This window comes from Pristis pectinata, chromosome 3, assembly GCF_009764475.1.
Source record: "Pristis pectinata isolate sPriPec2 chromosome 3, sPriPec2.1.pri, whole genome shotgun sequence".
Lineage (NCBI taxonomy): Eukaryota > Metazoa > Chordata > Chondrichthyes > Rhinopristiformes > Pristidae > Pristis > Pristis pectinata.
In genome coordinates this window covers 62,296,991-62,311,618 of record NC_067407.1, presented here as the reverse complement: position 1 = coordinate 62,311,618, position 14,628 = coordinate 62,296,991, and the positions used below count along the sequence as shown (strand labels likewise).

The following is a 14,628-nucleotide window of genomic DNA, read 5'->3' as shown; positions in this document are numbered from 1 at the left end:
ATGCTGCCTGACCCACTGGCCCTATGTCGGTGGGCCTCATTGTACATTGAAACCTGGAGTAGTGCTGGAAGAATTAAAATTATTATTCTGTAAACTCCAGCCTTATCTGCTAATTTCCTCTTTGGACTTTTGCAGTCTTTCTTTAGTTTCCACATTAACACCTTTCTCATTAGCCTCGTCTTTCCTTCTTGATTTGCCATATCTTTGCAACTTCGATCTCTTGTCCTTATTGTTTATTTTAAAACCCTTTCTGTTTTGCATATTGTGAAAGTACTGGTCTCAGCATTGTTCAGGTGTAGCCCATTCCAATGGTACAACTTCCACATTCCCATAGTACCAGTGCCCCATTAACCACAACATACTTCTACCACACCAGTCTTTGAACTGCATATTCATTTCTCAAATCTGATTTGCTCTATGCCATTTTGCATGTGGCTCAGGTAACAATCAACAGAATCAGACCTCTGAAATTCTATTCTTAATTTGGTACCAGGTTCCTCTCGAATGTGCAGAATCTCTTTCTTTGTCCTACCCATAGCATTTGTACCTACACATATTGCAGTGACTGGATCCTCCCCATCCCACTGTTAATGTTCCAAGCCCTGAGTCCAGGTATACAACAGAGTCTTCTGGACTCCTGCTGCAGAGGACAGTGTCAAGCTCCCTCAATGTTCAGTCCCCCATTGGCACAATATTCTTATTTGCTCCCCTCACCTTGTTTGGCTTCCTATACTACACAATCATGGTCAGTTGGTTCATCCACCATAAGCCCCCACTCTCATTCCAACAAGCTGAAAGACCTCATGCCCAGTAGACAATTGCAAAGGCTGAGGCTCCTGCACTCCTTTCCCACCTCTAATGAAGTCACACTCTGCTGCCCTTGACCACTGACCATATGACTCTGAGCTGAAGCTCTTTACACTGCAAATATTTAATGCAGATGTGTTTGCCCTGGATCACATTGGTGTTCAGGATCAATTTGCTTTAAACATAGACAGTGCTGACTATTAAAGTCTATTGCAAGTTTTGCTCTCATTGCCCTACATTACACTAATGGTATAAGTTCAGAGAGCTCAGATTGCATAAAATCTTAGTGTGGTTTTAGTAAGATGTATTATTTCGACGACCATCTCTTCACTTAAATTAGACAGTCGGAAGAATTTATTCTCCTATTACAAGGATGACGTGATTCTTTTATGAGCAAATGAGTTATTAATTTTTGATATAAGCTTTCTGGTTTTGTGATTAATTAGCTAGCCTAGATACAAAATAGCATTTTGTGTAATTCTCAGCACACCATCAGTCTGTGTGAACAAACCTGTTTTGCAGTATATTGGAAAACATCAAAATTTATGCCTCAAAGCTTTCTATTGGTATTTCTCAGAAAGAGAATAGCAATTGGAATAAGATAATACACTACTGTGCTTCAATTCTGAACTGCCATTTTGTTTATCGCAACCATCCATTCTCACTAGATGAAGACAGTGACAGGAATCTCAGACTGTTCTGCAGCTAAGCCCTTGAAACTGTAACTGAATAATTTGGGATTGGGTTATTCACTCTCTAATTCTGGATTGAATAATCTCTAACTCTGGAAGGATTCAGTCTCTCTTGCATATGATATGGCCAACAGATAAGTAGCTACAGCAAAAGATTGCAGATGCTGGAGATCCACAACAAAATACAGAATACTGGAAGCAGGTAGCAGGACAAGAAGTATATGTTGGGAGACAAACAGAGTCAACATTTCAGGCCAAGTGCTCTCCATCAGAAGTAGAAAAATGTTTTGTGTTGCTTAAGTAAGGTGGGTCGAGTGGAGTGTGGGGTGATGTGGGGGGAGGTGATGGAAAGAACAGAGGGATTGACTGTGAAAGATGCAGACCAAGGTTGTCAAGGTGCTTGACAGGACAGGTGCAGGAATGATGTTTCCTTTGGCTGGCTTGTTGTGAATCAGGGTCACAATCTCAAAATAAGGAGTTGACCATTTAGGACTGAAGAGAAGAAATTTCTGCACCTGGAGCATAATGAATCTTTGGAACGCCCAACTTGAGGGATGTGTCACTCAGTCACAGAGTCTCTTCAAGACAGAGATGGATGGATAGGCTTTTGGGTATTAGGGGAACTGAAGGATATAGGATTGGTACAGGAGTGGTACTAAAGTGAAAAGTCCGCTGTGACGTTATTGAGTGGTAGAACAGGCACAAGAGGTCAAATGGCTGACTCCTGTGTCTATTCCTTGTGTTATTATGTAATAGAAAATTATTATTTGGGATTGTTCTTGAGATTTTTCTTATTTCTTCATTTGGTCCCTCAATGCCTTTACTGAAGTTCTGTGGGTTCTGAAGTGAGTGAGGAGGGCACTGTGGGACCCATTAATTGTGCCATAGGTAGGGCTGGGAAGTTCTTGGCAGGGTTGGCGGATGGATAGTTTGGGAGGTGCTGTGCTCTTTCCCTCATGTGCATGGGCTACTACGTGGACAAGTAGTTCTCGGTGCCATTCTGAATGATCACTCTGCACTTTGAGCAGCTGTGTGCCATTGATTTTCAGGTGTAATTGAGGATGTTGCATTTTGAGAACATCCTTGAATCCTTTCTTCTGCCCACCTGGTCTTCTTGACAAGAAGAGTGATTGACCCACTTATCTTGACAAGAAAAGTGATTGGTGTTGAAGATTATGTTAAGTATGGAAAGAGGGTTGGCTAATAGGCAATTCAGGAAGTTAGGATGAAAGGGAGCGTTTTCAGGTTGACAACCTGTAACCAGTGGAGCAGCATGGATCGCTGCTGGGAACGCAAATGTTTACAATGTATATTAATGGCTTGGAAGAAGGAAACAAATGTACAATAGCCAAATTTGCAGACAGACAAAAATAGGTAGGAAAGTGAGTTGTGAGGAAACAGTTTACGGAGAGGTATCGAGAGCTTAAGTGATTGGACAAAATGTTGACAAATGGAACGTAATGTAGGAAAATGTGAAATTGTTTATTTTGAATGGAAGAATAAATTAACAATATTACTCAAATGGACAGAAGTGACAGAAAGCTGCAAAAGAGGACTTGTCAGTTCTTGTGCATGAAACACTAAAAGCTAGCATATATCTGCAACAGTTGTTAAGTCGAGTTGAGTTTATTGTCATGTGCATAAGTATGGTGAGGTACAGATACAATGAAAAACTTGCTTGTAGCAGCATCACAGGCACGTAAGTACAGAGAACATACAGAATATAAATTATACATGAGTTGTAAATAAATTATAGATCAATTAGGGAGGTGAATGGAATGTTGGCTCATATTTCAAGAGGATTGCAGTACAAAAGGAGGGAAGTCTTACTGCAACTGCGCAAACCACTGGTAAGACCACATCTAGAATGTTGTAAAAATTGTTAGTCCTCCAATTTAAGAAAAAAATATTGCTTCACTGGAGGTGATTTGGAGAATGTTCTCTGAGATAATCCTGGATATGGAAAGTTGAAACCACTTGAGGCTCTACTGATTGGAGTTTGTTGAAACACAGAATTAGGGAGCAAAACAGGGTAACTGCTGAGAGGTCGTTTCTACTCATGGTGGAGGGTATGGTCTCCGAATAAGGTGCACCTGTTTAAGAATGAAGTACGGAAGGATTTCTTTTCTCAGAAGGTTGTGAGTCTTTGGAATTCCTTGCCACAGAGAGCTGTTGGGAGCAGAGTCTTTGTGTATATTTAGGCGTCAGTGAGATAGATTCCTAATCAGAAAGGGAGTCATGATTTATGGGGAAAGGACAGGAAAGTGGACGAGGGATGTCAGATCAGCCATGATTCTATTGGCAAGGCTTGAGGGGCTGCATGGTCTGCTGCTGTTCCCACTTGTTGTCTTATGGGAGATGCTCAAATCAGCCTCAGGAATTCACTGTTGGATTTCCTCAAGACCAAATCTCAGGCCCAGCCATCTTCAGTATTTAAAAATAAAAGATCCGTGGAGTGTCGATGTTGCAGATAAGTGCTCCTCAATAGTCCCTTGAATTCAGACCATCATAGGATCATCGAAATATACAGCACAGAAACAGGACCTTTTTGGCCCATCTCGTCCATGCTAACCATGATGCCGATCTGCACTAATCCTGTTTGCCCTCGTTAGCCTGTATCTCCCTCCAGTTTTCCTATCCAAATGCCTTTTAAATGTTATAATTCGATCAGCTTCCATGGGTGGCAGCTCAGTCCAGATATTCACACCCTCTGTCTAGTTTGGATCCAACCACATTGTTACATATAGAACAGAGCAAGTAAAGAGAGCAGATTTCCTTTAAAGGACATGAATGACATTGGAGGCTTTTATCATAATCCAAGCACGTACCACTAGTCTCAAGGACAGCTTCTATCCTGCTGTTATAAGACCATTGAACAGTTCCCTAGTACGGTAAAATGGACTTTTGGCCTCACAATCTATCTCGTTATGACATTGCACCTTATTGTTTACCTGCACTGCACTTTCTCTGTAGCTGTGACACTTTATTCTGCATTCTGCTACTGTTTTAACTTGTACTGCCTCAGTGCACTGTGTAATGTATTGATCTGTATGAATGGTATGCAAGACAAGTTTTTCACTGTACCTCGGTACAAATGACAACAATAATAAACCAATAGACAAATAGGTTACAGTGGCTACATCTGAGCAACGAGTTTCAGAACAGATTCAGGTCCTGTGAATGACAAAGAGGAAACTCACCTAAATATTTCCGTGGGTAGAAGGCTTCAGATGTACAGTATGTGGAGCAGAGAAGGTTAACAGAGATTTGATAGAAGTGTTCAAAATCATGAAGGTTTTGCTGAGTAAATAAGGAGAAGCTTTTTCAAGTGATGGAAGGTGGGGGACCAGAGAGCAGAAATTGAAGGTAATTGGCAAAAGAACCAGAACATCTGGAAGAGAAACAAAGGACTGCAGATGCTGACGCCTCTCTCTCCTTCCTTGATTTTCCCACCTCCATCTCAAGAGATTCCTTATACACTGACATCTTCGACAAACCCACTGATGCCCACAGCTACCTCGATTACAGCTCCTCCCACCCTGTTTCTTGCAAGGATACTATTCCTTTTTCTCAATTTCTTCGCCTCCACCATGTCTGCTCCCATGATGAGACTTTCCACTCCAGGACATCTGAGATGTCCAACTTCTTTACTAACCGGGGCTCCCCCCGCCCCCCCCCCCTACCGACTGTGGTCGAGAGAGCTCGCACTCATATCTTTGCCATTTCCTGCACCTCCACTCTCACCCCCATCCCTCCCAGACCCAACAGGGGTAGGGTCCCCCTTGTCCTTGCGTTTCATCCCACCAGCCTGCGTATCCACCACGTCCGCAATCTCCAACAGGACCCCACCACCAAGCATATCTTCCCCTCCCCACTCCTTTCTGCCTTTCGCAAGGACCGCTCGCTCCGCAAGTCCCTAGTTCAATCCTCACCCCCACCTATCCCACTCCCACACTGGCAATTTTCCACTGTTCCCGCCATAGGTGCAACACCTGCCCCTACACCACCTCCATCACTTCCATCCAAGGACACAAACAGTCCTTTCAGGTGAGACAGAGATGCACCTGCACCTCCTTTAATATCATCTACTGCATTCAGTGGTCCGAGTGTGGCCTCCTCTACGTTGGTGAGACCAAACGCGGACTGGGTGACCGTTTCACAGAACACCTGTGCTCTGTCCGTAACCTCAACCTGCATCTCCCCATTGCCAGTCACTTCAACTCCCCCTCTCACACTATCACTGATGTGTCAGTCCTCGGCCTCCTCTACTGCCAGGAGAATTCCAGGCGCAAACTGGAGGAACAGCAGCTCATCTTCCGTCTTGGAACCTTGCAGCCTAATGGCATGTATATTGAATTCTCCTGCTTTAGGTAATCCCCAACCCCACCTTGCTTCTTCTCTTCTTCTCTTTCCTAGCCTTCTTTTCCTCTCTCTTCTGACCTTTAACCCATCCCCTGCTGGATCTGCTCTCCCCTCTTTCCCCCCACCTGCCTATCACTATCTCTTACCTGCATCTACCTATCACCACCCTGTGTCCACCCCGCCTCCCCTCTTTTGTCCACCTATCACTGCTCTGCTTTTCCCTCCGATATATTGGGCTTCCCCTTTTCCTATCTTCAGTCCTGAAGAAGGGTCCTGACCTGAATTGTTGACCGTCTGCTTTTCTCCACGGATGCTGCCTGGCTTGCTGAGTTCCTCCAGCATCATCAGAACATCTGGAACGTAGCTCCTGAAAGCAGATTAATCCTAACTTTCGAAAAGGAATTGGGAGATTACTTGAATTTGCACTACTCTTGGGATAGAATATGGATGTGGGATTAATTGCAAAGTCTTATGAAGAGCCATTACAGGCAGAATGATCTCATGTACTGTCATGCTCTGAATGATTCTACCTTTCTTTATCAGATATTATGCTAAACCATAATGACATGCCACTAACGGGATCTGGAATTGGCAAATTTCCGTGGAGTAAAGTAAATCATGGACGTACAACCTTAAAGGCCCACATCGTGGGATTTATGATCTGTGCATATGAGAATAGAATGAAAGGAATAAGTAGTTTGAAATTTAAAAGCAAGATACTACCTATTGATTTTATATGCTTCCTATCTTTCTACCCTGCTATCCTGCTAACTGTTTATTCTTATAGACATAACTGATGTGGGAATCACTTAATGGGTACTGATTTTCTAAAAGTGAAGTGACTTTCATGATCCCGGCAGTGAGAAATTCAAGCTTGGAGCTTTTTCTTCTCTGCACCTGTGCTGGTAAATTGGAACAGTTAACTCTGTGATGCATTCCACCACAGGATGCCACCACAGTAACAATAAATCTCTGAATGCTGTGCAGTCCGTGTAGGTCAAGGTAATATACCCATTATTGATTTGTATGTACTTACTGCTTACTGTGGAGAAGGTTCCTGGCCAGCTGCTGTTTTGATGTTGGAGATGGTCCTCTGCAATCCACCTGCAATTAGTTTTGTAACTTTTCACCACATGCACAGATAGCATAAAGAAAACTACATTGACCCAGATACTTCACGTGCACGGTTTTCAATTCACCCTCTGCAATAATATACATATTAAGGACATATGTATATGCATGAACCTTGAGGATGAAAATTTCTGCAAGTAAACCCATTTTGTCTATATTTAGACAGTCACTGGAGAATGCTGCGGTGACTATAGTACAAGTGCTGTAGCTTTCCACAACCCAATTCTTTTGCCACCCTTATAAAGTGCATATTGTTTTAGACTCAGAGGATTAGTGTCAGCACTGGCTGTTTCTGTTAAGTTTTTGTTACTTTGTAATTGGTGTATTATTGTCATATGTACCATGATACAGTGAAAAGCTTTTGTTTGCATGTTATCCAGACTGACCATTTCATACATAAATACTTCGAGGTAGTACAGAAGGAAAAAAAAACAGAATGCAGAATATAGTGTTAAAGTTACAAAGAATGTGCAATGAAGGTTGACAAATATAGTGCGAGAGCCATGACCAGGTAGACTGAGAGATCAAGAGTTCATATTTAGCTTAGAAGAGGGCTGTTCAAGGGTCTGATAACAGTGGGATTGAAGCTGTCCTTGAGCCTGGTGGTACATGTTCTCAAACTTTTATCTTCTCCCTGATGGGAAGGGGGAGAAAAGAGAATGAGATGGGGGTTTGTGGGGGGGGGGGGGGTGTGGTGGGGCTGGTCTTTGATGATGTTGGCTGCTTTCCCAAGGCAGTGTGAAGTGTAGACAGAGTCAGAAGAGGGGAGGTTGGTTTTTGTGATGGACTGGAATTTCACTCGCTGCAATTTCTTGTGCTCTTGGGCAGAGCAGTTGCCATACCAAGTTGTGATGCATCAGGATAGGATGCTTTCTGTGGTGCAACTGTAAAAATTGGTGAGATCCATCAGGGACATGCCGAATTGCCTTAGCTTTCTGAGGAAGTAGAGGTGCTGGTGTGCTTTCTTGGCCATAGCGTCCACGTGGCTGAACCAGGACAAATTGTTGGTGATATTTACACCTTGGAACTTTAAGCTCTCATCCATCTCTGCTTCAGCACCATTGATACAGACAGGGACATGCACTCTAGCCTGCTTGCTGAAGTCAATGACTGACTCTTTTGTTTTGCTGACGTGGAGGGAAAGGTTGTTGTCTTGACACCATGCTACTAGGCTCTCTGTCTCCTTCCTGTACTCCATCTCTTTGTTGTTTGAGATCCTACCCACTATGGTGGTGTCATCTGCAAACTTGTAAATGGAGTTAGAGCAGAATTTGGACACACAGTTGTGAGTGCATAGGGAGTAAAGTAGGGGGACGAGGATGCAGCCTTGTGGGGCACCAGTGTTGAGGATAATCGTGTTGGAGGTGTTGTTGCATATCCTTACTGATTGTGATCTGTTGGTCAGGATGTCAAGGATCCAGTTGCAGAGGGCAATATTTATTATGTTTTAGGCTTTAGCACAAATACTGTTAATCATCTTTAATTGGAAAAATCATGGATTTTTAATTCGGCATACATAAATGTTATCAATTGTGGATGTATATTTGTGGCCTTGAGTCTGGAGGATTGAATGGAGAGTATTCTATGTTGAGAACAAAAGCAATATATTTTGTTTTCTTATTTTTAACAACTATCCAACTAATACATTCCAAGCATCGTTTGTTTTTCATAGATCAACTTAGATTTGATTGATTTGAAGTGCTAAATATTTTTTCTTCTCCCTTTATTGCAGGGTTTTTTCAGTAAAAGGTTAAAAGGCTCTATCAAACGAACTAAGAGCCAGCCAAAACTTGACCGTAACACCAGCTTCCGTCAGATACTACCATCATTGAGGAACTTGGATGGTGACCGGTAAAGCATTATCATTTTACTCATCTGCACTTTAGAGTATTGAAAATGGCTAAATGTAGAAAGCTGTACAGAAGTTTAAAACTTCGGCCATAAGTCAAAGTATCCTATTTCCTGTTGATGTGTAATATAGTCAGACATCACTTTGAGGGCTGCACCTGCACTGTGTGTGCATGTGTGTGTGAGAGTGAGTGCACATGCATTTAGAGTGAATGGGATTATGTGGAAGGCTGGCCTATCAATTGAGCAGAAGACAGAAGCACAGGACAAAAGGAATGGAGGCAGTTGATTCTTTCCTGTTTGATTACATGACATGTCCTCTTCTGATCCAAGTGCATATTTTTGCAGGGAGTTCTTAATTGCTCTGTATTTAAAGATACAATTCCATTAAAATACCCAACTTGATCTTATCAAACTTGAACAGATATTAAGCAAACAGCAAAGAACTCAGTAAAGAGCTTGGAATTTTATGGGTGAATAATGGAATGCAAAATACCAGGGTTTTTTCACTGCATTCCATAGAACCACAGTTGGATTTTTGCACAACATCTGAAATTGAAACCTTTTTCAAGTTATTGAGTCATCTTTGACCACCTTTTTTATTTCAGCACGACTGTGGCTATCTCTATTTTGATATTTTTTCTTGACTCCCTTACTCTATAGTTCTGCAGTTCAGCATTGTATGTTTCCAAAGAGGGAGACCCTCGACAGGATCATTTTTAATCAGGAATAAAGGGCATTGTAGAAAAAATTATTTTCTTTTCCAAGGGAATGTCACTTGACAGCATTTATTACTTCCAGCCACAAAGAGCCATGATGTGGTTTAATTGCCATTTTCACAATAGAAGCAGAAACACAAACTCCAAATATTAACCATTTTTGGAGACACAAGATGGTTCCTCCAAAATAAAATTAACTATTTTTATTTTCTGTTAATTGTATAATAGTATAGTGCAGAAAGAAGTCAATGTGCCCTTAAAGTCTGCAGTCGCTCAACAACCAATTAGCTCATTCCAAGAACTGAGTTAGTTCCACATTCCTGTGTTCCTGCTTTTTTTTTCTCTCTTTGGTCTTTCACTAATTATCTTTTGAATTTGTAGTCACCATGCTCTCAGTCAGTGCATTCCACATTACATAAAAAGCTTTTCCTTGTATCTCTTATTCTTGTAATAGTTTGAATGTCCCTCGATCACTCAAAATAGTTCCTCTCTATTCACTTTCTTTAAACTTTTCATGACGTTATTCCTCTCCATCTCCTACTAGATTTTTTTTCCTGCTCTAAAATATACAACTCAGCCTTCTCTGCTGTATCTGTGCAATCCATCAACTCTGGAACCATTGCTCTAAATACCTTTCATACCATCCACAAAACCACCATGGTTTTCCTAAAGTGGGATTCCAAGTCTTGTGAACAACTTTCTACCTAAGGGCAATCCAGTGCTTTATATAGGTTGTTGAACTCGCAGCCTATGCTTATATGCCCAGTGACCCATATCAGCTGCTTTGTTAAACTGTCCTGCAAAAACCCTGCAAAGGTTTGTGGACAAACACTTCCAAGTCTGTATATTTATGCATTTTAAAATTGCACCATTTGTTTATTGCCTCCTTATTTTTCTTTAGACAATATTTAGTCACACATTTTTCCACGTTAAGATTTATCTTGTTTGTTAATTCATTACATGAGGCTGTCTAGATCCACGTCCATTGCAACCTTCCTCCTTGTTAGCTCTGCCATCTTGTGCCATTGGCAGATTTTGAAAATGTGCCCTGTATTCCAAGGTCCAAACCATCAATGTATATTGGGGAATTTCACTGTGAACGTTCCTTTGGTCCATAAAACAGCCATTCACCACAGGTGTCCATTTTCTACCCAGTACACAGTTTTGTAATCATTCTGCCATTGCCCATTTTATCCTATGGGTTTCAAGTTTTGATAACATGCTTGAGACTTCATCACTCTTTGAAATTCCATAGATACACAGTTGAATTCTACTTTGCCAGTTATTTTTTTCTCAAGTTAAGATTGCATTTACAGTGTCTTGAATTTAGAACAATATCCCAAATTACTTTTCAAAGGTCAAGTAAGTCCCGACTCCAGAGAAGGAACCGTATTGGTGACCACAAGCTGTTGCATGTGTTGGGATTTAAGGAACGACTTCAGGAGAAAAAGATGGAAAGATGGAGTAATTTAGGGAGGAAATTCTAGAGAGCGAAGCCCAAGTGACAAATTATGTCTGCCTTAAGTGAGGCAAGGGAGGAGATTTTCTGGACTGAATCATAGACTTTCTCAACTGGGAAAACAGTGAAATTTATAGGCAGGTTTAGAGATGCAGTATTTCAAGGCTAGAGTCATACAATACGGGAGAAGGGTACTTCCCATCTGTTTGATGAAGCTGACCAATCGGTCCAAGTCCTCATTGCCAGTAGCTGTATAGATATTTCTTTTTCAAGGATTTGTCTAATTCCTTTTGAGAATTATTATGGAACTGCTTACCAGCCAAATGTATCTGCATGACAACTTCCTTTGTAAGACATTTTTATCCATATTTTCCCTCAGGTTTCATTGCCAGTTATCTTGTTTCTATGTCTTCCATTGTTATCACACTGTTGTTGGAAACATTTTCTCCCTTTTGTTCACATGATTAAAACCGATTATTAGTTTTATGCCGGAGAGAAAGAAAATAAACTTGTTTGATCTGTGAAATGCAGGTCTTTATGACATTGTTCACTTCAGGTTCACCAGGGCAGTCAACAAATAAACATCTAAAAAATATTTACCTGACATGTCTTGTTCTTTGCTTTCTCTCTTTAACTGTTCTCATGAAACCCTCAACTGGTCAGCTCTGGTTCCAATGAAGGGTCTTCGACCTTTAACATTAACTCAATTGCTCTTTCTGCAGATGCTGTCTGATATGCTGATTGTTCCCAGCATTTTTGTTTTTTGTTTCAGATTTCCAGGGTTTCCATTTTTTTTATTTTCAATTAAATCTTTGTTTAATCTTTGGTGCTCTGACAATAAGAATCCCAGTTTCCCTATGTTATCTAGATAACCAAATTTCCTTATTTCTGGTAATGTTAAAGTAAATCTTTTACCTTGTTCAATGCCTTGGCATGCTTTCTAAATGCTTAAATTTGTGTGAGGTATTTCAGTTCCCACAAGTTTTTGAATGAGTTAAAAAAAAATTGATCAAAATTTTTTATCGTATTATATGTTCATTTCTACAAAGGATGGGAATAAAGACAGGAGATTCTTCTGTAAATTTTTGGCTTTCTATTTTCCAAAATTCTTTGAGCAGCAGTGGAGAATGTTTTTGCTGTCTCATTTAGTGAATACTTTAAAATGTTTATGCGTTGATTGGCCTGCTGAGTTTAGAATGAACGATGTTATAAACACAAAATGACAGCAAGCTCATCTGTTATGCCATTCAGTTTTTAATTTCAATAAGCATTTGGATTTTTTTTGTCTGTGACATTGCCTCGGGAAATCTCTTGTGTTCAAAAAATGATTGGATAACATGAAGGATTTTTGAAATACATGATGTGTTTTTATGTAATTGTGTCTCCGGATTATCAGAGGAAGGGCAGTCATCTGTATTACATTATTGTCTTAAATTATGTAATGGCAGAAATATAATGGCTGTTAATGTGTATCTGTCTTCTCCTTTATCCTCTTATAGTTTATTGCTTCTTATGTAAGTGCCTCCCTGTCCCTGAGAATCTTAATTAGTTCTTCAAATCATCAGTATGGCAGAGAATTGGATAGCATTCTGGTAGAAGAGTAAAGAGGCATATCGTATCATGTTTTACTGAGAACAAATTGGTGAAATTCCATTTCTTTGTCACAACTTGGGAGTAAATTTTCAGAAGCCATTGTCCATAGTTATTAACAATTCTGTTCTTGGGCTGTTCCCAGATTTCAGTGACAAAATAAAAAGAGAGATGGCTGAGAGAAAGACTTCTCTCAAAAACATTTAAAGTTATGTCACAATTTGCATGATTGCAATTTACCCACTAGTAGAATTGAACTGTTATTGCATTCTCTGAGGAATTAAAGCAGGGTTTTAGTTGAAGAGAAAAATACAGTGATAGACAGCGAGTAAATCTGAATGAAGGTGGGGACATCTCCATAAATCCCTTACAGATCATCCACTCTTGAAGTTCAGACTTTCTGATATCATAATTCACCAAACATTTCCATGTGTTCTCAAAAAAATTAAAACTATTATCAGCGATTACAGCTCACAAAATAGCAGTTGGGAAATGTGCAAGTGCACCTTTGAGAAATGTTGCTTATTTCTCCAGATACTTGGTATGAGATACAGAATTTAATAGAGTTGTGGTAAAGGTATCAACAGGCTTTTGCATCAGGTAACAGCTGCTGAAGATGATTTTTGATGCAACAAACAATCTGCTGGAGGAATTCAGCAGGTTAAGCAGCATCTGTGGAAGGAAAGGAATTGTTGATGTTTCAGGTCGAAACCCTGCATCAGGACTAAGAGAGAGGGGAGACGATCAACGTAAAGAAAGGGGAGTGGTGGGACTGGTGTCTGGGGTGATTGGTGGACTGAGGATGGATGAAAGCTGACAGGCAGGTTCTGCCAGGTAGGGAAGGGGACGGGAGATGGTTTTGGGAGGCAATGGCAGGTGAATGATAGATGGAGGCAGACAGAGAAAAAAAATGAGAGGCATATGGAGTGAGGTAGGGGTAGGGAGTGTGAAGGTTGCAGACAGCTACTGGAGGGAGATAAGCAGGAACATAAGGGGTGACCAGTGCTGGAATCTGATCAATAAAGGAGGTGATAATGGGAACCATGAGGGGAGAGATGAATGGTCGGTGGAGCCAGAACCAGATAGGGGCGGGGTGGTAGCTTGTGGGTGAACTGTGTATGTGGTGGGTGGATGGAACCAAGATGGGAGGGGGACAAAGATGGTGGTGGTTCCCATTAAGCTATACTTGGGATATTTGTGCATTATGCTATCCTTGGGATATATATGCAGCTCTCACCAAAATAATCCAAGGATTTTGGCTTGTTGCACTTTGATTTTTAATCAATACTGTAACAAAGCTATCTATTGATCGGCACTGGTCATTGTTTCCTCCAGTATTTGCTAAGTCACCAAGGTAAATTATAGGGTTAATCTTTCTATTTTGAATGTATAACTTCATTCTTGATGACTGATCTGTCACTTTGAGTTGTGGTTCATGTTAGTCCAGGCCAGCAGACTCAGAAGTAGGTTGTTGTGGACAGCTGGATCATGGATTAAGAACATAATTAAACTTCTTGGTCTCTTGGATGCAGCAGCTGATCTGTCTCGTGAAAGAATTATGGAAATTTTGTGATTGGAGAAAAGAAAGCTTTATAGTATAAGACGAGTCTGATTCTGAATGAGCAAGGAGCCTGTCCGCTTCAGTCAGCATGAAGGAGCTTTAACTATGTGACCAGTATGTTTTGTTAAGCAAGGTCTGGTCACCTCCTTTACTGGCAATACAAATTTAATGTGCGTCCAGCATCCAGTGTTGACAAATGCAAGATCAGATCAGCTTTCTGTTCAAGTGATATTTTCAAAATAAAAATATTTTCCTTGTATCTGGAAAGCACGGTTGCCTGTGTTATAAAAAGGACATTTCATTTTTTTTTTACTTGATTTGACATTTCTTCTCTATTTGCATGGAAGATAGCCACGGGATAAAAAGGTGATCATGTGGTCAGATGCTTTTTGGTATTGTGTAATGAAAAAAATAATCTGTATTAGCAATAGCCATTCCAAGTACACTGACTTCCCTTTA

At 40.7% G+C, this 14,628-nt stretch overlaps 1 protein-coding gene across 7 annotated transcripts in view; it reads left to right on the top strand.

Moving 5' to 3' along the window:
- rasal2 (RAS protein activator like 2) overlaps window positions 1-14,628 on the top strand; it is a 352,406-nt gene that overhangs the window by 252,794 nt on the left and 84,984 nt on the right. For all 7 annotated transcript variants that reach the window (XM_052011425.1, XM_052011423.1, XM_052011424.1 and 4 more), the window contains one exon: window positions 8,725-8,843. In XM_052011425.1, coding sequence (XP_051867385.1) covers window positions 8,725-8,843 — 119 coding nt within the window. The remainder of the gene's footprint in view (window positions 1-8,724; window positions 8,844-14,628) is intronic.